The sequence below is a fragment of the Hermetia illucens genome, chromosome 2, assembly GCF_905115235.1.
Source record: "Hermetia illucens chromosome 2, iHerIll2.2.curated.20191125, whole genome shotgun sequence".
NCBI lineage: Eukaryota > Metazoa > Arthropoda > Insecta > Diptera > Stratiomyidae > Hermetia > Hermetia illucens.
In genome coordinates, this window is record NC_051850.1 from 121,289,824 (window position 1) to 121,313,477 (window position 23,654).

The window sequence follows — 23,654 nt, forward strand, 5'->3', positions numbered from 1 at the left end:
GTGAGTTACATAATTCTACGTTGAATTTAAGGGGGGGGGGGGGTCCCTATATATGCAAAAGGGGGATGTCCATTTTTTTCATCAAATATAGTTGTGTGGGGTATCAAATAAAAGGCCTCGATTAGTACATTCCGAAGCCAGCCCTAGTTTTGACATTTGAAAAATCTGAAAAAAATCAAGTAGCTACTATTATGTGTTGTATAGGCTTCGAAATACTATCCATATCGATATCTGTTCAAATAAAGTTTTGGTAATTGACTGCAAGGGGGTTCACCTTAAAATCATGGAATTTTGTAGCAATATAGGTTATAATATAAAGCTTGATCCTACTTAGTTTGGGGGAAATCTTATTATTAGTAACAAAGTTATAATAGTTCCAATACCACGAGAAAGTGGATATTCTCACAAAATGTATGCATATATTACGTGTTCGGTATCAATGAGACTAATATCCATTCAAATTTTGTTATAAAAGGACTATACAAAACCTTTCATACCTGAGGTGTCCAGCTTCCGGTTTCTCGACTTGTTTTCAATTGCAAAGGTCATCGTCACTTCGAAGATATAACTGTTTAGACTTTATAGAAATTTCAAAATCGATTTGTCATCTAAATTTCAAAATGCAATATTGTTACGGTACTTTAAACTTACAAACCTGCAAAGTTGACAAAAGTTGCCCCAATTTGTTAGCTTCTGAATGACGTACAAATGCTGGCCTTAATTATGAGAAGCGAAATGGCATAAAACACGGTCTTCAAATTTAGATGAAAAATCGATTTAAAATATCTTCAAAATTTTAACAGTTATATCTACCTACCCCTTCATTGTTAAACAATAGGAGAGTTTTTTACTGAAACCTATTGCTATTCTGATTTGTATTTTTTTTAGCAGCATTATTTATTTTAAAAAGAGCTCCTTATGAGGGCCTTAGGTTGTTCTTATAAACCTTGGCAGCTCAAGCTATAATAGTTTTTGAGTTATTTTTTAAGAAGGATGAAATGTCAGCTAAAGAGTTAATATGTAGAAAAAATTACCAAACATTTTTGCCTAAAATTGCATAGAGTTTGTCCGGTCAATTTGAAACACCTTGTGTACGTATGTAAAGAATATAAATGGGAATTGCAAAAGTACTTTGTAATATGCAAATTACAGTACATGTAAATAAAAAGTGCATTTAAGTAACGGGAGTTTTTGATTTGATTGATGCTTAGCTAATTATTTCTAAATTAGGCCGAAGAGTCATTTTGGGGCGTTCCCAAGGTCGCTATTTATCCTTTTTCTCTTTCTCTTTCTGTTCACTCTCTGTGTTGCTCGTACCATGGACGTACTATTCTTAGGTGGGGTATAGCGCGACAACTATACCTATGGGCCATAGTTTGTTTGTTTACTGAAATGCGCTCTAATTCCCCCACGTCTTCCAAAGATGGCCGCTCTCTTCCTCTACTGTTCTATGCCAAGTGCTCTTGGGGCGACCTTTTCGTCAGCCATCTTGGGAAAACGGGTTTCACTGCATAGCGTAACCAACATTGCAGTTGTCATCCTTGGCAGATCTGTGCGCTGACCAAGTTTTTCATTTGAAATTGTTTTAGTCCAGTAAAAGAGATTTTATTTGCGTTTCCGAGATGTTTGAGCAAAGATGCCATGGTCCATTGAACTTTCCCACATCCCTCCGGACAAGGCGAAGAACGTTACCGACAACAAAAGGAAATAATATTCATGACAAGGTGCAATCCTGGCGAATTCCGCTTCGGCCTCAAATTCCTCTGAGATTTTACCTTGAGGCAGCGCATGGCATTTTATTAGTTTCTTTGGGATGCTCGTAAAGCACGCCAGACACACTTCATATTCACCCTGTCGAAAATTTTCTCAAAATTGAGCAATTAAAGTGAAGATTTGAACTCCGCCCACAGTAACAAAACGATCAGTAGGGTATTGATGCTCTTAATGCTGGAAATCAGCCTATTCTGTCAATTAGGCTCTCGAGAAGTTCTTTGGTGGATTCCAGGACTATTGTCACACTTAGCGATCATACTCTTCTTTCACCCTCTGGGAAAGATCTCGGATTCCTAGGATTTCCGTTCTAGTGGAAGTAGCAGATCTACAGAAACTGCAGGTGCAGTGATAAATAACAGGGCATTGAGATCATTGAGCCCGGGGGCTTACTCCGTTTGATTGCATTGATGGCCGAGATTATGTCTCCTCTGCTAAGAAGAAGAGCCGGTATCCGCATATTAGGTGATTAGCCATTTCATCCACAATACGCAGAAGTTCACCCGATGTTATACGATTAAGAACCAGTGTGTTGAAGATTAGCGATCATCATCATCATCAATGGCGCAACAACCGATATCCGGCCCAGGCCTGCCTTAATAAGGAACTCTAGACATTCCGGTTTTGCGCCAAGGTCCACCAATTCTCGCGCCGCCTGCTCGATCTGGATGAAGGCAGTTCGTTCGTTTCAGCGGCCACATGCATGTTCTTCTGTGATGGGGTAGTACGTAGAATTCCGTCGCCCTACATCGGAAGCTTCTTTGGTATTCCTGGTGATCATCAGGCTTGCTGCTGCGAACTCAGAGTTTTCTTCACGCTGATAAATTTTATTTATTTCCTCGAAATTAGTAAAAATATCGAATAAATTACAATTCACGAGTAGTTTCTTCAGAAGTGAGTTTTCCTTTCGCAAGACGTTTCTCCAAGGACTTTATTTCGCGCAGTCTGTCAGCGATTTGGGACTTTATCATGGGCCTGTACTGTTTTCCTTCCCCGAGCGATTCCATTTCGGTTAGCCAATCTGCTCTTTCGGTTATCTGTTCCATCACTGAAATTACATTTGTTTACATATCATTGAAATAACTTAGAAGAGAATAAGGGGTTTATATTATAGTTACATTCGTTAATTCTGTCTTGCGGATCAATCTGGATAATTTTCGGTTCATTTCTTTCCCGTTTGCGTCGAGCATTTGACGTTGGCGATAACTTTGTTCCAGACATCGTCTCTTGTAACCGAAGTTTAGCCTTTTCAACAGATTCCCGAGAATCAGGTGTTGGAATGTACCTGAAATGAGCAGAATCTCACTCATCGCAATTCAAATCATCCTTATAGTTCCTTATAAGTCCCGGTAAGATACTATCAATATATATTTTAAAAGTAGAATTTCGTAAAATTGATATCTTTCGCTTGCATGGGCGCAGGCGAACGAAGCCCTTACATCAAAGAGGGAGCTGTATGTGTCCTACTGCTATTGCTGCATTTAATCAGTACACCAATGTAGTCCTCATTTAAGATGCCGGCTGGTTATAACTGCAGATTAAAGGTGAGTTGCTGGCATTCAGCCAATAGATAGTAGCCGTCAAGTGCAGTACAGCCGGTTCCAGCACTGCTATGTTGGAACCAAGCCGGAATCTCAGGCACCAGAATTTCGTCTACCGGAAGGAAGCGAAGAATCAGCAGTCCCCTGGAGTCCTGCTCAGAAACCAGCAATAGAACACGGGGGAATCAAGTACAATGGACCACTAAGGTCTTAATGCTCAGAGACTTTGCCTCTCCCCCACCTCAAACACACACAGTGTTAGAACGCCATCTGTATAGATCTTCGGATGAGGTCACGCAGGGAAAAAAACGAGCAGAGTGTACAAATGCTCAGTGAAGCTGCGATAGCCTGCTGCCCTTCAGCGATGTAGCCAGGAGTCACTGGTGAACGATTTCAGAGGCCAGTGCGATAATATTTAGTGGAATTGAACGCAAGAAACTCTTGGCGGAGGTTGCGGAGAAATTGGTAACGCCTGTGACATCCGCACTGAATGCAGCAAACTCTTTAATTAGCGGCGGTTTTCAGATTAAACTAGACTTATGTCTAAAAACATAAAGCATAGTCAAATCAACTTGCAGCACGCCACAACCCCTTCCTATCTACTGGCAGCGAGGCTGGTTTCTAGCAGAGGTGAGGCAGTGTGTGATAAGTTGCCTCTGCTCTAGGCACAACTGTAGTCTATTTTTGTAAAAACTTGGGTTTCAGCCCAGAACGAGGGATCCATGGGACACAAACCGAGATAGAAAGTTTCTTTCCAATTGGCTCGGTCCACTAAGTGGATGGTAGACTCAGGACTCCTTTACATTCTTAAACATAAACTTGGATTTGTTTTAGCCGGCTTAGGCCTGATTTTACTTGACAGCTTTTTGTCTTGAACACAATTTATACCCTTGTCGTGTTATGAATTGTATATAAGGGGGTAAAAAACATCTGTGACCACTTCGGTCATGCTGTTCCCAGGGCAGAGGTAATGCAGCGTGTGATGAGTTGTCGTAGTATATTTTTATTAACAGGTAGTCTAACTACATTTGGTAAGCTGCAAAAGAGTTATGCTAGTTTTCTGCTATTTGATATTTTAATCAGCATAAATTGAACTCCTATGAACTAATTTGGCAGTAGTGTTGTGTTAAGTGAGAAAAACCCACATTGTAGAAAAAGTGACATACAAGATGAAAATTCTTATGTTATGATCGGAAAAAAAGTTTGAGTTATGTCAGGGGGTGGATTGATATCCCTGATGGAGCTGAACCAACACCAATATCTTTACTATCAAACACTATCTCCACGTCCACGTGGTTTTTATCTGGGAGTCCTCTATTATCGAAAATCTGCAGAGGGAGAAGGATGAAGGCGAATCTCCCGCGCCTCAAAACGGGACGAATTGTACCAACTGGTCCTCCAGGTTGGGGGTTGGGTGCGGTTGAAAACCGGGTGGACATCCCTAGGATGAACACGGCAAAGAGATCGGAATAACGATTTGAGAATTTTCTAATAGAACGTGCGCTCACTGTACAGAACAAGAGCTAGCCAATACTTTGCCCCAATATAAGGCTGAAGCAACAGCATTACAATAGACGCGTTGTACAGAAACCGGTTTCCTGGAGAAGAGGCACTACAGCAAATATTATAGTAGCCATCCAGTAAACCATGTACCTAGAAGGATACCTTCTACAAGATCGCAGAATCTACTTTCAAAGCCTGCTCCAGATACAATATATGCATCATACTTTGAGATTTTAACAACCAAGTAGGGACAGAGTCCGTATTCAGGCGATATGTTGGCTCCCATGGTTTACATAAAATCATCAATCAGAACGGCCTGCGGACTATTTAATTAGCGGTGTCGCACTAAATGGTTGTTAGAAGCGAAGAATGGTTTGTGCAGAAAGGGTTCCACAAACAGATGTGGACCTCTCCAGATTGTACCACTTTCAGCCAAAATGATTATAATGATGAATTTAAGAACATATAAGGCTCGGATGACTATCTCGCATGGTGCTCTGAGCTTGTTACTCGCTAAGAATCATCTCTGACAATCAGGGAGAGCGAACGCTGAAGCCTGATAACAGTATCCTCCGTAAAACCTATAATGAGCAAATGGATGCCGCAGCTACCGTAGTTAACACAGGCCCTGGAGATGAAGCTTCATTATCATTAATACGGCCACGAATACATTTGGCCCCGACCTTATGGGCATATTGGAGCGGTGGGCTGGTTATTTTGATGAACTGCTCAACGACAAGGGTATCGGTAAGTTGTGGGTCACGCCAACTGAAGAATTGCTGCCATCACTAACCATCGAAGAAACAGTCCATCCAGTTCATTCGCTTAAAAATCATAAGTCGCCAGGAGCCGATGAAAGTACAGCTGTACTGGTTAAATATGTAGTCGATCCATTACACCAAGCGTCTCATCTACTTATGCTCAAGGTGTGAGACAGCGAATCAATGCCTGATGACTGGCAAAGAGGCATTATCTGCCTCATACATAAAAAGGGGGATATCAAGCAGTGCAGTAAGTGTAGAAGTATTTCCCTGTTGAGTACCATCCATAAAATATTCTTCGCTATTTCACTAGGCCGGACAGACTCATATGTCCAGAATATCATCGGCCTATACCAAGCGAATCAGCAACAAATCAAATTTTCTCTCTGCGGCAACGATGGAAAACTGTTGGAATATGGCCATCAGTTGCAGCACCTTTTGATAGACTTAATACTGACTTGGCTGATCCTGACCAATTTATGAGATCAGATAAAAACAGTAGGGTCACGCTTGAGACCATTCAACATCAATAACGGTCTAAGGGAAAGGGATGTACTATTGTGTTATTATGATCTGTGATGCTGACCTAAAAGCGAGAACCACCATCCTTTTTAAGCCCATCTAACCACTGACCTATGCTGACGATATAAATCGTCATCCAGATCAAGCATTCGGCAAACGACGTGAGATCTTGGGCTGCACATTAATGGGGGCAAGGCAAAATATATATATAGTGGTAAGGTCAGTCAGATGAGGAAAATAAAGATAAAAGATTGCAACTTCGAGGCCGTTGACACGTTCTCATATCTAGGGTTGAAAATCGCAAGCGATGACAACTACGACTATGAAATCCGCACCCGGTTGTTGGCAGCCAACAAAGCCTATTTCGGCTCACAAAAAACTGTTCCAGGGTTAAATATTTTCCTATACAAGACAAAGATCTTGCCAGTCGTCATGCACTCCTCGGAGGCTTTTGTTCTTAGCAAGAAAAATTGCAAACTCTACCGCGTACGAGTCTACGGAAGTCATCTGTAGACTATATAAGGATGAACTCTTTGAGCGATACCATGACTTCCCGGTTGGGGATAAAAACCGGCTCAATACATTGTAGTGGGTGGGTTAGTTAATCCGTATGGGTGTGGAATGTTTGGACTTCCTTATTCAAACTGAGTGAAAGTGAAGTTGGGTTCGTTAGACTTATAAGAAGAAAACAGGGTGAAGAAGAGTTTGGAAAACCATGGTTGGTGAACATCGCTTGTAAAGAGAATATTTTTGTGGGATTGGCTCGAAACTGTGAAGTACCTTACAACTGAATTTGTGGAAGAAGATGGACCAGAATGGAGCAAACGGTTCTAGGAAGACTGCAGGAGGGTAGCTTATATACTCAAAAATAAAAAAGTCGCAAAGAAATTTGGATATTTGAGCGTACAAGTATGGAAATTGCACAGCATTCGACTTCACAGTGATAATATTCTACAATGAATTCAATCGAAAAGCTGTCGTGTTTTGCAGGTGAAGGATTATCTAACAGAAGTCGGCATTTATACGCTAAACTGTCTTGAAAACAGATCTGATTTGAAACTCATCGAGAACTTTTGGCACTTTATAAAGATGCAACTAATGAAGTGGAATCTCAAATCGCTTGCTGAGTTAGACAAAGCCATCGAAAATGCACAGAATAATACCAGCCCTGGTGCAGAATTTCATCAGTGCTCATAACATATAATAAGAACTAATAGCATGAAAGATAATAATAATGAATTAAACATGTGGAAAACCGCGATTTTTCCTAGAATTGATGCCATTTAAAAAATGTCCACTCTGCGAAGAGTATTTTTACATGTTTTCAACAGTATCATCATCAGTACCATCATATGATGGCCAACTGGAATGCAGAAACGCTTTCGTTTCAAAAATTACAGAGAATTATAAAAAGATATATTTTTTTCAGGTGTTAAAAGATTCACGTTTGCCACTGTATGTATCCATAGTGTTGTGGGTTAAGATGAAACAAAATAGTTTTCACTAACTTCACTACAAAAAACTAAATGTCTCGGTGTAACCCGCGTCGCTCTAATTGCATAATTCAATTCGCATCTATTAAGCTGGACTGACAGCATTGAGTAGTCTTCTGATTACCTTAAGAATCGTTTAGGAAGGTAGAAACCAATTGGATTCTATTTTTAGATTCAAAACTGTGAAATTACTTCGCTACCTGGTCATCGACAGGATTCAGTTTCCCCAAGGCGAGACTGCAATCAGCAATTAGAGTGTCCGTCATATAGGCAAATGGTGCTATCAAAAACTGGGAATAATGTTTCCGTAAGAAAATGTGACGGAGTCACATGGTGCTAGACGCACCAAACTTTTCTTGTCAGAACCAAATAAACTTTGCAAAGTTAATCCTTTCGAAAAACAGGAAAACTTGCGGAAGAATTATCGATATTTTGACTAGTCATAATTCACTAGCAGAATATATGTTCTGAATAAGATGATATGTGTCCATCTTGCAATGAGGAAGCGGAATGGACAGAATATTTTCTATGTGAGCGTCCCGTATATGAACGCACCAGACTGACTAGGCTGACCCTGACCACTGTGCGAGGTCAGATAAAAGCAGCAGGATCACTCTCGAGACCATTTAACATCAACAACGTTCTAAGACAAGGGGATGCCCTATTAGCCCAGTCATTAAATCTGGAAATCGGCTGTGGCCTCCGAATTCTTTCAGTCAAGACTGATTGACCTGAAATGTGGGCTGGTGGTAGAGTGTGGCATAAGAAAAAAAAGTTATATAGCGTCGATGTGCTCTCAATTTTTTTTTATTTTTCCAAAAAAAAATTATTATTTTTATATTTTACAAGATGATAGTGAAAAAGCAGTAACTTAATCTTTAGGAGCAGGCCACATTTTAACACGTTAGTATTTTTTCAATATCTTTTTTATTTTTTGGGGTTATAAAAAATGTTTTTCACTTTTTTCAACGCACTCTGTATTTACCAAATTTTCAGAATCTATTGTCAGCTTAAATACAGATACAGATTCGAGGAGGGGGATTCGTCTTACTCTCAATTTATATGGGAAAACCAAGTTTGGTTTGTGCTTAATATCATTTATACATAAAGTGTTGGTTTTCGAGTTATTTACGAAAAACCGTTGAAAAACATGCATTGCGATGAAAAAATGACATTTTTGAACGCGAATAACACGAAAACTTTCACTAGACATTTTTTACTTAGAATTGATCATTTAATCGATTTCTGTGGTTATTTCGAAACAAAAAATCGACGCTACATAAATTTCGTTTCTACCCCTCACCTCAAATTTCATGTCAATCGGTCCTGATTGAAAGAATTCGGAGGTTGGCAGCTTTAATGACTCGACTATATCATGCGTTCTTCCTCTTTAATTTGACCTTGGACAAAGTGATCCACGACGCAAATGTCAATGCAAGAGGCACCATCCTTTTCAAATCCACGCAACCACTGACCAACTCTAATGATATTGACAGTATGTGAAAAACAACCCTAGATGTATAGTCTACCTTCATCCAGATCGATTAGGCGCCGCGAGATCTCCATCTGCACATTAATGAAGGTAACACGAAGTACTTGGTGGCAACGTCAGCGCCAAAGAACAAAGAAACAGCAACATCGAATCGCACTGGTCCAATGAATAATAATAACGAATAAAGATACAACTTTGAGACCGTTGAAATTTTCTCCTATCCAGGGTCGAAAATCATAACTGATAACAGCTATGAAGATGAAATCAGCATACGATTGTTGGCAGCTAACTACATGAGGATGGATGATTCTGTAGCCTACATAACGACGAAATCTATGAGTGACACCACGACTGTCGGGTTGTGGATAATATTCGGCTCAACAGGTTGCGGTGGGCGGGTTACCAAATCCATATGAATGAGGACGATCCAGCCCGGAAAGTTTATAAGGGTAATATCTATGGTAGAAAAAGAAGAAGAGGCCGACCCTACCAGGGTTGGAACGATGGCGTATGTTAGGATGCCGGACAGTTTTTAGGGATATCGAATTGATGGACCCCGGCGCAACACCGTGGGGTCTGGAGTTCCTTACTAAGGCAGGCCTAGACCGGAGACCGTTGTTGTGCCTTTGATGATGATGATGATGTTCTCTAATGCAACGACAAGCAGCGCATCTGCTAGCGGAAATCCTGCGATACTTGAACGATTACGAAACGAATGGGATATTCTCTTAGATGGGCGAATGGAGTACAATGTACCATTACGATCTGAGATCTCAGAGGTTTCCAATGTCCCATACTCATATACAGACAGTCTAACTGCAAGTTGATGAAACTTTTGGGAATGTCTCAGTTGGTGAACTTTCGGGAACCGAAACTTCAATGGTTTCATCTTTGCTTCATCTGCACCTTAGAACGTTATGCTAGCACACAAGTTACTTGAAATCGTTAATCAACCTATCTTGCTTATCCTGATACATACAATTTCTTTTCCAATACATACTTAGGTAATTCGAATGCTCCACTATCCTTGATTGAATCATACGTTCTGCGTCTCGGTATGCGTTCCTGCCGCCTCATATTCAACGCAATCAACCTTTCTTTCTCAGCCGAGGGTGGCTTTATGATTGGGGGCGGTAAAGGTTCGCCATTACGAAGAAAATAATTCATTTTCTTTCTCTGCAGCATGGTTAGTTTTGCTTCTTCCATCAAAACTGTAAAGTAAATTGGTAAAATAGGTATCTGTAAATAGACAGACCCTTCACACTTACGTTTAATCAGATCGTGGGTCTCTTTGCTGTATTTAACTTTTGCTGGATGAAACAAACCCCCAGGAGCAACACGTTTGCTTGGCCACTCGTTATTTTCTTCCATATTTGACTTTTTTTAAACGTTTAACTCAGTAAAATATCTCGAAAATAAAAAGTCACAACGACAACGGGAAAACGGCTTTAATCACTTCGTTCAAATGACAAAACTGGGGAATGTTCGATTAAACATCGAAAGATATTGTGCAATGGTTACTATGGAACTATTATCCTTGCATAGCTCATGCATGGGCTAATCAATGTCTCCTTAGTTGCAGCTTGAAGTTCAAATGCATTGCCATTACTGAAATTGGCCAACTGTTGGTTCTAATATTGGCCATTATATAATCTCAATAGAAGTAAAATAAGACCTTGAGTTTTGCGGGACCTTTTTGCAATTCGCCCTTTTATCTATATAAAATAAATTCATGTTTTAATTTTTTTAGTTTTTCGTCCTATTATTTTTTGTATACTAATAAATAATTTTTTTTAAACCCGGCATGTTACTCCTTATTATTACTTTGTAATCCAATGCATTCTCTTTTATCATGATAAATTCTGTAGTAGAGGAAAAAAGGAAACCCATTCTATTTTTTATTATATAGCTTCCCTTGTAGGAAATGGGTTAGTTTCTGAATAAAAAAGCCGTTTTTTTTAATAAAATAAGCTTATTATTTCTGTTTCTAAAATAAACAATTAAATCTTGTAAGTCGTCATCTATTCGAATAAATGCACAAAAGTTTTACTAAATTCTTCTCCTAACAGATAGTGTTGGAAAGCTAAACAAACACTTTCGAAATCCTTTTAAATATTTTGGAAAATCCTGTAGTATATGTATATGTATTCACTAAACGCATCATGTTTTAAATATTTAAATATAAGACTTTATTCGCTATTTTTACCAATTCCTTCTAAGCTTGGTAATTGGGATCACAGTCGGCTAGAATATGTTTATAGCCGCCACTTCCTAGATACATGTTCTCCTTTCGGTAGTGGAATGGAATCTGGAAAATTAAAATAGATGAGAATATTGGCGATGGGAAATTCACTAAATACTGTACCGATCCTGGCGGTGGGCAAGGAATTGCAACAGTAGCGATTTCCGTTAATTTCCGTATTTGCCTTATGCTGATGTAATAGCAGTAGATTGTGTACCAAATTATTATATCGAATAGAATGAAGGCGACGCATAGGGACACTAAGGTAGTAGGAAAAGGAAATTTTATCAGGATTTATAATCATATTTTCATGGTTCGAATGGATTTCTGAGAAGTCCTGAATAAAACTCAATAAGAGACAAAATGCTCACTATATTGCCATTGTCCTCCAACGAAGCAAACAAACGTCCCATTTGCAACAAAAATCATAATCGCAAGGATTATGACGACTCCCAGCATGTCCAGCACTAGCCACGGAAGCATTAGTTCCGTTTTATTTTTAAAAACACCAATAAACAACCCCAGCGAACTGAAAAGGTTTACCGAAGCTACCACAGTCCCAATATAAAGAATTAACAGCGTAAATGAGGCCAAATGTGAAGCCGACTTAAAGCGAATTTGATTCAAGGATTCACCCTTAGCATTCGTAACCACTTCATAATAGTCCTCCCGTTCCTTTTGATCCGCAATATCAATTCCTAAAATGGTTCGCATTTCTTCGGCATGGGCCAAGCCCATCAACATCACGAACAGTATAACATGTGCAACGAGCTGAAAATAGAATTCAATTAATTGCATTATAATCGAAGATTGAATAGACAAGGACCCACCACTTGGTAAATTGCGATCAATATTGCGGAAATCCTTAAGTGTTTTGGAGTCAGGGGCATTAAGGCGACCGTTTTTATCCACTCGATTGCTTTTAGGACACGCATTTTGATGTTGTGTGGGAGATTTTTCATAGCCTACATTCACTTGTAAGGTATTTTTCTAATCGTTCCCGGAGAGAAGCACTGTTGAAGTATTTGGTACTTTCGTGAATATGACGTCCTTTCCGTGACAGGTACAGGTCATGCGCAATTTTTGGCAGTAATTGGTAGCATTGTTTCGATGGTGGGTATCGTTATAATTTTGAACAATAAAATATATAAAGCAGATCTGTTGTGTTAGATGCAATAATTTCGAAAGCTTTGGTATAAAATGCAAATCGTAGGCTATTAAAGCAGGTTCAAGTACTTTATATTACAAATAAGGATAATATTGAGAGCATCTAGACATAGGATATTCATTCCTATATGTTGAATGATATGCTACACATATATTAGAGCTTTCTGTTGTATAAATGTTTTGTTTTTTTCTGCGTAAAGTTGCGGTTCAAAATCTTGGTAAAATACGTCCTTTCTGTTTCCTTCTCCTTTGTTCCTGCAGTAGTTCTGCTGTATTTTCACGGAGGATATCGTAAACCAATACTCCTTCGACTTCAGCATTTCAGCAACTATATTCTCCGGGCTAACGCTCCTACCTAATGCTCGGTTCAGATTCTTTCTCTCCAGTGAGAACCTTGGGCAGGGAAGGACTATATGCTCTGGATCCTGCGATGTGCCACTGCATTTAGGAGGATTCGGTGAATTATTTAACCCAAAGCAATGCAGATACTACAGGCGATAACCACCGTGTCCTGAGTAATCTGGTAGTTGCTCACCTCATATTTCCTCTCAAGCCACACCGTGATATTGGTAATGAGTCGTGCGTCCACCTATTCTTTGTAGACTCGTTCCATCTGCGTTGCCAGAGTTCATTCGACATTAACTTTGCCGCATACTTGCGTTCTGTTTGCTTCTCCATTTATGGTAAAGAATACTCATTCCTTTCGCCAGAATATCGATAGGGATCATGTCCGCCACCACCAATTTTGCCTCATCTGGTGTGGTTCTAAAAGCTCTTCAAACCCTCAACGCTATCTGTCACCTGCTTCCGTCTGTGGGAGTTGGCAAGCGTCTCTACCCACGCAGGTGGCGCATAAAGCAGAGCAGATCACACTACTCTGGCTGGGAGCAGCTTCTTTTGGAACTGACGCAGTGGCGCTAGCTCCTAGGTGTCCCCAGAAGCTCAGTTTGGTGTCAATTATCACGATCAAGCATTTGATAGCCACCTTTGACACGACCGTGTATACACCAACTTTCGCTTTCGTAATGTTCTTTTTTCTAGGGTATGTTATTACCACTGTCACCGCTTCCGTCACGTAAACCTCCACATCCTTTGAGTGCTTTGCTGTAACAACCTCAGTTAAATCATCGGCAAGAGCAATCACCCCGTTATACATGATATACTTCAACAGGGGACCCAGTACCGAGGCCTGTGGTACTCCCGATGTAACAATGTACTTTTCAAGGCCTTCGTTCGTACATAACGCATAACCTCGCTTCTCATGCGTAGTTGTACATAGACTTTTGAACTTTCATCACTGTATATACCGCTTATAGTTACATCCATAAGAGAAGCTATAGTGGCTCGTAACCAGTATCAAATCGATCTTTTGGAGTCTGCACAGGGAATACACATAGCCCAGGAATCGACAACTCGATGTAAATAAATAAGGTAATTTTTAAAATGAAAAACAAACTTTAAACTTTAAGCGGTTATCTCATCATCATCAACGGCGCAACACCCGGTATCCGGTCTAGGCCTGCCCCAATAAGGAACTCCAGACATTCCGGTTTTGCGCCGAGGTCCACCAATTCGATATCCCCAAAAGCTGTCTGGCGTCCTGACCTACGCCATCGCTCCATCTTAGGCAGGGTCTGCCTCGTCTTCTTTTTCTACCATAGGTATTGCCCTTATAGACTTGCCGGGTTGGATCATCCTCATCCATACGGAATAAGTGATCCGCCCACTGTAACCTATTGAGCCGGATTTTATCCACAACAGGACGGTCATGATATCGCTCATAGATTTCGTCATTGTGTAGGCTACGGAATTGTCTATCCTCATGTAGGGGGCCAAAAATTCTTCGGAGGATTCCTCTCTCGAACGCGGCCAATAGTTCGCAATTTTTCTTGTTGAGAACCCAAGTTTCCGAGGAATACATGAGGACTGGCAAGATCGTAGTCTTGTACAGTAAGAGCTTTGACCCTATGGTGAAACGTTTCGAACGGAACAGTTTTTGTAAGCTGAAGTAGGCTCTGTTGGCTGACAACAACCATGCGCGGATTTCATCATCGTAGCTGTTATCGGTTGTGATTTTCGACTCTAGATATCTCAGAATCGGGTTTTTGTAAAAGTGTCTTTGCGGTGGACACCATTATTAAAAAACTACTAGTTCAATAAACGAAAATTTTTACCGCTTATTTATTATGATAATAGCTAGTCGCTGAAAGATGGATTTTCAATCCTTTTAAAATATATTTTTTGCTTAAAAAATTTTGAAATTTTTACATTTAAAAAAGTATTTTAGTAAAATCGCCGCCATTTTTTTAATAGTTTGTGTTTTAACAAATCCTTCTTTCGGTGACTAGATAATGCGATAAACTAATGATTTCGGCTGAACCAGTATTGAGTTATGGTGTTTACCACAAACCACTGCCAAAAAAAACATTCTTGGAAAAGAGCTGCAGATCGACTATTTTTAATTTTTTTCCTGAAAAAAATGTTTATAAGTACCTCACAGTATGTATTAATTGATGCTGCCAACCTCTTTTTAGTAAACATTTACTAAGTTGTCGAAAAAATCGAGTAAAATGCCGTTATATCACCGATAACAACTGTATATAATCCCTTACTTCGGTTCCAGTTGGTCAAGTTAATTGCGTTTTTGACATCTAATGCCAATACTGCACAGCAATCGCCAGAAACCAGCGCGCTTTTGCTTTGTGGTGATCTCAAGGATATAACTTGTAGGCTATATTTACCTCCAGCCTGCTAGCCGTTATGTCGGTTTTCTGGCGTAAGAACTTCCCGAGTAAGCTCAATAATTTGTCCGCGATAACATTCTTGGACTTCTTGAGCTTCAATATAGAGGCTCGTTTTTGGGATTGTCTAATGCGGCTAACATTTTTTCCTAAATTAGCGAGTTCGGGGTTGGCCTTCACCTTCTTGAGAATGTCACATATGATCCTTCATATCATTTAGTGATGATGTTCAACTCCGATTTTTTCTCTTTCATAGAGCCACCTTTCCTCAGGTTTCCACATCCGCCTTGAGAGATCTATTTCCTTTTCCCCGAGACGCGGCTGCTCCTCATGTGCCCCACTTTTTGGGAGCTGAGCCTTTTTTTCTTTTCAGGGATGATTCGTTTAACTATTCGCGTATCCTTTCCTTCGGAGTCCGTGTTTTATTCATATTATTTCTTCTTCACCATATTTTGTTATATTTCTGCATATCCTCCCCACAGCCAATTTTTATCTATGGGCAGGTTTTCTGTTTCCACCTATCCTGAATGCGCATAAGCAATGCCATACAAGCACATTTCCGGACGCGTGCAAACCCATTGCCCATTCGCTCCCTCTACCCGTATCCTCGCAGAAACACTGTGTTGATTCAAAAGTAATAATGCAAACATCTGCAGTGTCTATAAAAATTAACCTCCTTCTTGGCAAAAAACTGCAGACGAAGAAGGATAAATGTGGTTCTTGGATTTTAAAAACGGGGCAAATCAATGCCCATTGTGTTTTCGGTAGGGGGTTGGTGTAAGGCTGACAACCATACCACTGAAGGAGCCTCCAGCAAAGCAAAAGGACAAACAGTTGGTGGATTTTCTTACTGAACGTGCGCCCCTGTCAGGCCGAAAGTCAACCAAGCGGAAACCGGAAGCCCGGTTCTTCAGGTATGAAATGTTTTTTTGTCTCTTGTGAAATATATTTGAGTGCAGAATTATCCTGTTTGTGCGTAGTCCGAAGTATATATGTATGTTTAGCATGTCAAACTAGCTTTAGTGTGATATTGATATTTAGAATCTTCGGTTGAAGTAAATTTACACGGGAAAAGCAAATTTAGAGCTACTGTAACTCTGTCAGTAATAGGGCGATTTTGGGGATATCATGCTTTATATTGTACCAGTCTATGTAGTCCATGTTGCTGTTAATTTTTATAACTCTAAGATAAACTTAAGGGGGTTTCTAAACAATTTCCTAAAAGTATAGTAAATATATTATTTAATTTAATTTGAGTAGATACTAGTATTTTGAGGCCTGGTCACTATAATGTCAAAGCTAAGATTGGATGCGAAAAATACTAATCGAAACCTTTCATTTGATAGCCCCATGCTATGTTAGATGAAACTGAAATTTTAACTCCGCCATGCTATTAACATAGTACGCTGGTCCCAAGCCCAGGTAAAGGAGGAGGGTTTGAGGCAACGTACTCTGTACTATCCTCAGTAAAACAAAAATAAAATGCTGAGATCAGGGAAAGAGATAAATGGAGTATCATCATCATCAACGGCGCAACAACCGGTATCCGGTCTAGGCCTGCCTTAATAAGGAACTCCAGACATCCTGGTTTTGCGCCGAGGTCCACCAATTCGATATCCCTAAAAGCTGTCTGGCTTCCTGGCCCACGCCATCGCTCCATCTTAGGCAGGGTCTGCCTCGTCTTCTTTTCCTACCATAGATATTGCCCTTATAGACTTTCCGGGTGGGATCATCTTCATCCATACGGATTAAGTGACCCGCCCACCGTAACCTATTGAGCCGGATTTTATCCACAACCGGACGGTCATGGTATCGCTCATAGATTTCGTCATTGTGTAGGCTACAGAAATAGAGTATAGTTGGAGTTATTCTACTATGCTAAATCCTACCTGATCTCTCTTGGTGACAGGCCCCGCGACAGGTCGACCAAGAAAATGCATAGAATGTCGTTACAAACATGATGATCGGATTGAGTCACAAGCCTCGGACAAATGCTAGGGCGTCCACCTCAGTCGACGCGGCAGGACGGGCCCCGGTCCTGTCGAGAAATGGGCAAGGGTTCTTGATACATGGACGGCATCAGGACGTAAGCAAGTTAGTCCGCATACAACGAACAAAACAAATACGTGTCTGCACGCTAAATGTTGGTACCCTAACTGGAAAGACGGAGGAACTCACAAGAGCCCTTCGGAAAAGGTGCATTGACATCTGCGCTCTGCAAGAAACCCGATGGTCTGGTGCCAAAAGCTGCGACATTGAACGCGAACGCGGTAAAAATGGCTACAAGCTTCTCTATTTTGGTAACCTACACACTGAATATGGTGTTGGCATTGCCATCTCAGAGGATTTCCGTGATGCCATTAAAGAAGTCGAACGATTTGATGATCGGCTGATGAAGCTCACCATTATATCAGCTGATCGCACTATTCACTTCTTCACTGCGTATGCACCACAGACAGGTCGACCTGATGCCGAGAAAGATGCCTTCTGGCAACTTCTCGATGAAAAGACTTGTCACGTGCCTGCTGACGATTACATAATCATTGCCGGCAACCTTAATGGTCATGTGGGTGAAAAGGCAGAAGGTAACAGGTGCCATGGGGGAAAGGGGTTCGGAGCGCGCAATGAAGGTGGCGAGCGTATAATCGATTTTGCGGACACCCATGACCTTGTACTTATGAATACATGGTTCATCAAACGATTGTCTCATCTTCCCACATTTTATAGTGGGAACAATAAAACGCAAATCGACTATATTCTCATAAGACGTCAACATTTTACCACTGTCACTGATTGCAAAGTCGTTCCCTATGAGACCATCGCACCTCAACATCGGCCGTTGATTGCCGTCCTGCGAATTAAGCCACCGATAAAACAGCGTGAGGAACGCACTGGCCCGCCGCGCATTAAATGGTGGCGATTTGGTGAGAAGAAAGAAGAAACGGTCTCACTCATACGATTGCCAACCATTACGAATGTGGAAGAATCATGGAACCAAATGAAAGACACGATCCACAAAGTGGCCTCTGCAACCCTCGGGGTCACCAAGCCGGGTAAGCGGTACATCAACCGAGATACTTGGCTTTGGAATGATGATGTTGAAATGAAGGTCCGTAAAAAGAAACGCCTCTACCACAAATTTCTTGACGATAAAACGCCTGCTAATTGGCAAATTTATAAGAATGCCAACCGGGAAGCAAAGAAAGCGGTCGCTGTCACCCGAGCGAACCATTTCAAAAATCTTTACAATAAACTGGACGCTCGGGATGGCGAGAGAGATCTGTATCGACTTGCTAAAAGCCGTGATGAACGCACACAGGATATCGAACACTTCTGTTGTGTTAATGACAAGAACGGTACTTTGCTTACCAACCGTCGAGCCGCAACGGATAGATGGCGAGAATACTTCGAGCAGATTTCAACTGAAGAATTTGCTCATCCTCCACTTCCACAATCATTGCCGACATTTGGAGCAGTTCCACCAGTCAGCGCAAATGAAGTCGAGGAGGCAATAAAACAAATGAAATCGGGGAAAGCAACAGGACCTGACGACATCGCATTTGAGCTTTGGAAAGCGAAGAGCTGAGACCCAACACTGTGGATCAGTGAATTCTTTAACCGGGTTATTCAGGAAGGAAGAACACCATCTGACTGGCAAGAAAGTACCACTGTTCCAATATGGAAAAAGAAAGGTAGCCCAGCAGAATGTTCAAATTACCGTCCGATCCAGTTACTTTCCCATACCATGAAGATTTTTGAACGCATTCTTGACAACCGTATTCGCGAAATCGTTGAAATAACCGTGAATCAAGCCGGATTTGTCAAGATTTGTGGAACTACTGGCGCAATACACGCTGCCCAGTTACTCATGGAGAAACACCGTTAGAAGCATCGCCCTCTTTACGTTGCCTTTCTGGATCTAGATAAAGCGTTTGACCGTGTACCACACGAACTCATCTGGTATGCTTTACGACAACACTTCGTGCCAGAAGAACTCGTGCGCTGGGTTCAATTGCTCTACCACGATCCGAAAAGTAAAGTTCGAAGTATGGCGGGTGTATCAAAACCGCTTCGTGTCTCTTTTGGAGTTCATCAAGGAAGTGCCCTCTCACCACTCCTCTTTGTCCTTGTTATGGACACCGTCACACGGGATATCCAACGTCCAGCGCCCTACACACTGCTTTATGCAGATGATGTTTTCCTAGCATCTGATAGCAAAAATGATCTCGAGCAACTTGTTCAAAAATGGAATGATCGCCTCATGCAACACGGTCTCAGATTGAATTTAAACAAAACTGAATTTTTGACGACCGATCCCCATGAAACAGGCACAATCACTGTCAGCAGCAGTGATCTGCCCAGAACTGAGCGATTTATATACCTCGGGTCAACGCTATCAGCTAATGGAGAACTGCGTTATGAAGTTGCTTCACGCATTAACGCAACCGGGATGAAGTGGCGTTCCACAACTGGTGTCCTTTGTGATCGACGTATCAACGAACGTCTCAAATCTAAAATTTACCGCAATGTCGTCCGTCCAGTCGCTCTCTATGGTTCTGAGTGTTGGCCGACCATAAAAGACAATGAACGGCGTCTTGCGGTAATGGAGACGAAGATGCTACGTTGGACTAGTGGCGTCACACGTTTAGATCACATCCGAAATGAGGATATCCGCGATCGTTATGGGGTTGCACCGATCGTGGAAAAGTTGCGAGAGAGGCGTCTTCGATGTTATGGTGACGCAATTCGTGCAAACGAGAATTCACTTGCTAAGATTGGTCTGAACATCGAAGTCGATGGTAAACGACCAAAAGGCAGACCTAAGCAACGGTGGCTTGATACGCTGGATGGGGATTTGAAAGCCTCGAGATTGCACCCAGATACGCCATTCGATAGAGCTAAATGGCGAAGCCGATCACGACGAGCCGACCCCGCTTGTGAACGGGACAAAGGCTGAAGAAAAAGAAGATGCTATGTTCGATGAAAAAAAATGCACCCCCATATGTATCTACATATGCATACCCTCGTACCCTCTCAAACTCAACATAGAAAGATATAACGCTCACAGTTACTGCCAATCGGTATAGTTGTTTCCGACAAAAGCGCGTCTGATGGACATATAAACCAGGCGGACAAATTAATAAGGTTTCAATTTACAAACAAAACCTTAAAAATGAAGTCTGTTGCTACCGACTTTGAAAACATTAACAACATTTTTCCTAGAGTAGAGTAGGAACGTCATGGTTGCCTATCCATTCTCATCCAATGATTCTTTGCGACCTCCGTCGACGCAAGAACTAGGGTATATGGCATCAAGTGGGTCTGAGCTCTTAATAGGTATTTATTAGGAGGGTAACAAATGTAGTCCTAGAGGATAGAAGATTTCATCATTTCAAAAAGAAGGAAAAACTCAGAAAATTGACGAAATAGCAGGAAAGGAGGAAGAGTTAACTGCGTTTAGGGGGGCAGCACGAAAATGCGCTGTGCACCGCCTCTCAGGAAGCTATGAGATTTAATTCCTAATACTTCATTGATCGTGAGCTGCTCTCTGTTTTGCCGCCAATTAATTTTTCATTGATAGATCTAGATCCACTGTATCTAGACTGCCTCCGAAAAATACAGACCTGATACTTCGTCTCATTGACTTTATGCCCTGGGTAGGTAGGGAGGTATTAGCGGCAGCTCCGAGGAGCCCAATTACCACTGTGGTGCGCCGTTTTGATGCCACAAATTTTTAAGACCGTAACGGCTGTTATGAAAGAAAGGTGGCAGAGTCTTGTCGGTTCAGATCTGGAATGTAAGTAGATCGGAAATATGCTTACTACTAATTTATATAGGCGCATGTATGTATATGTACAGTATTCGGTAATAGGCAATGTTTGTTTGTTTAGGGTGAGCATAATATCTATGGCTGGAATATGCACTCATATCCTTCTAGTTTGAAACAAGTCGGGAAACCGGAAGCTGGACGCTTCAGGTACGAAAGGTTTTGTGCATTTCTTAGTACGTAGCACGTAATATATGCATATACAATATTATGTGAGAATATCCACTTTCGGATGATATTGACATTTATAGCCTTGAATTTGCAAAGAAGCGACAACTTTGCCGTATTATAACTTTGTTAGCAATAGTGCGATTTCCACCAAACTTGATAACATCATGCTCTATATTACACCCTAAATTGTTGCGAAATTTCGTGGTCCTAGTATGAACTTAAGGGGGGTTTTGCAGCGAATTACTAAAAATTATAGTAATATACTATTATTAACTTTATTTGTGCAGATGTCAGTGTGGAAGGTATTTCGGAGCCCAGGCACCATATAGTGGCAGCCTCCTGATTTTTTTCAGATTTTTCGGTTGGGTAGTTTCTGAGAATGGCCCCCGTAAAGGAATGGTCACTTTCAACCCCCCGCACTCCCCACCTTTCCCACAAATGTCAAAAATAAGACCGGTTTCGAAAAGTACTAACTGAGGCCTTTAATTTGATACCCCACATGACTATATTTGATGAAAAAAAAAATTACACCCCCCTTTTGCATGTATGGGGACCCCCCCTTAAATTCGACGTAAGAGGATGTAACTCATTGTATGCGTGAGCGTTCACAGTTCCCACCTTTTTACCAAATTTGGTGTCAATCGCTGTAACCCTTTCCGAGAAAAATGCGTGTGACGGACAGACAGACAGACAGACAGACAGACAGACAGACAGTAAACCGATTTTAATAAGGTTTTGTGTTTACACAAAACCTTAAAAAGTATGAAGGAATATTTTGGGTTTTTAGCCATATATGAATAGAAAAATTTGCATAAGAAATATCCCACATAAAATGACACAAATCCTTTATACCCGAAGTACCAGCTTCTGGTATTTCAACTTGTTTTGTTTGCAGTTTGTAAAGTTCAGCGAATACTTGCCGCCTTCCCCAGTTTCAGGCTTCAAATGAATATTCACTGAATGAGAAATGTGTTTTGCTGAGTTCTGAAAATATCCAAACTTTCGGCCACGTCTAACTTTCTTGCATCCCTTATCTACTCGGAGTTCACCAGTCTCATGTTCTCCTTGAAAACGGTCTGGTTCGTCAAGGCTCTGTCCACCATGTCTGCCATAGAGAGGTTTTTGTGTGGTGCTACATTTCTACCTCGCTGAGCCAACCCTTACTTTGGAACTGCAATCCAAATCACTCACTCCATATAATAGACCTGTAAGTTTGGGTTTAATAATAAACTGAAAATATCTCCTGCTTTTTGTAAAAGGCGACTAGTAGGGACAGAAATATGTGGGTTAGTAAACTGCGAATTTCGATTGCTACCGAAATATCAATAATGCGTGTGGTGGGGCTCACTTCATGACTATGGCCTTTGGGTATCAAAAACAGCTGACGATTGGTTTAATGACACTGTGGGTTTAAGCGAAGTAAGATGGCAGGGCTCTGTTGATTGGAAAGTATTATACTTTTCTTCCCCCTGCGGCAATTCGCTTGTGTACCCTGGAATGTGAAATGGTATCCCGTATGGGACTGTTAATAACGACAATAGCAAAACGCGTTTCCCAAACCTAGGAGTCGGTTTCTGAAAGGGTTTTCACTGCAAGTGTCCGGTCCGGCTCAAAGGGTATAGTAATTGTACAGTGCTATGTACAACAGTAATTCCCGATATAATGGAGTAGGATGTTTTCTATTAAGCAATTATATGCAGTTCAGGAGAGACTTATTAATGGTGACATTATGATCGGGATGGATGACTTTTTTGCCAAGGTGGGTTCTGGAAACACCTTGCTGGACATCTGATAGGGGGGGGGGGCATTGCCTTGGCGACCGTAACAACAAGTTTTGTCGACTGCTGCGACTTTCACCGCCTCATTATAGGTGGCACACTGATCGAGTACAGGCCAGTTGCCTTTCAACAGAATATTTTATCAGATTCATCATATCGCGATCAGGAGTAGATTTAGGCGTCACCTTCTGAATGGGCGTAACAAAATTGCTGTCGACATCGGCCTCGAAAGGGATCTCATCTGATGGTTGCTTATCTTCGATTGCGTATCACAATTGCATCTGTTCGCGGAAAAGTGGATAATTGCCGTCGTCGGTCTCCTTCCTTTCCTAACATACGCTGTATAAAACCGGGCCGAGAATATTGTTGATTACTATCCTGTCAACAGTGTCTTTACCAGGGATATGGATGAAGTTATCAGCCACGCCCTTAAACGACCTTACAAAACCTGGCGGACTATGAAATCGTGCGGCAAGATTGATGAACGTGTAGAGAGCTAAGAACTTTTTTGGCGGCGACTGGAGGTAAGCGCCACGCTCTAGAGTTCCTTATCTTGGAAAAGTTCGAAAAGTTTCAAATGTGTGGGTCGTGATAAAAGCAACTCCACTATTTCGTTGTTAATGGAAGTTAAGTCCTTGGGGTTTTA

The 23,654-nt window shown here is 41.2% G+C and overlaps 2 protein-coding genes across 2 annotated transcripts; both read right to left on the minus strand.

Moving 5' to 3' along the window:
* Nucleotides 1-2,621: 2,621 nt before the first annotated feature.
* Nucleotides 2,622-10,622, minus strand: LOC119649430 (UPF0193 protein EVG1 homolog). Its single transcript, XM_038051578.1, has 4 exons — nucleotides 10,351-10,622; nucleotides 10,083-10,293; nucleotides 2,889-3,055; nucleotides 2,622-2,818 (listed from the first exon to the last, which is right to left on the minus strand). The coding sequence occupies exons 1-4, from the start codon at nucleotides 10,451-10,453 to the stop codon at nucleotides 2,637-2,639; spliced, it is 663 nt and encodes a 220-aa protein (XP_037907506.1). The 5' UTR covers nucleotides 10,454-10,622; the 3' UTR covers nucleotides 2,622-2,636.
* A 412-nt stretch (nucleotides 10,623-11,034) lies between these two features.
* LOC119648915 lies at nucleotides 11,035-12,378 on the minus strand. Its single transcript, XM_038050821.1, has 4 exons — nucleotides 12,155-12,378; nucleotides 11,696-12,095; nucleotides 11,448-11,584; nucleotides 11,035-11,390 (listed from the first exon to the last, which is right to left on the minus strand). The coding sequence occupies exons 1-4, from the start codon at nucleotides 12,284-12,286 to the stop codon at nucleotides 11,298-11,300; spliced, it is 762 nt and encodes a 253-aa protein (XP_037906749.1). The 5' UTR covers nucleotides 12,287-12,378; the 3' UTR covers nucleotides 11,035-11,297.
* Between the last annotated feature and the right edge of the window lie 11,276 nt (nucleotides 12,379-23,654).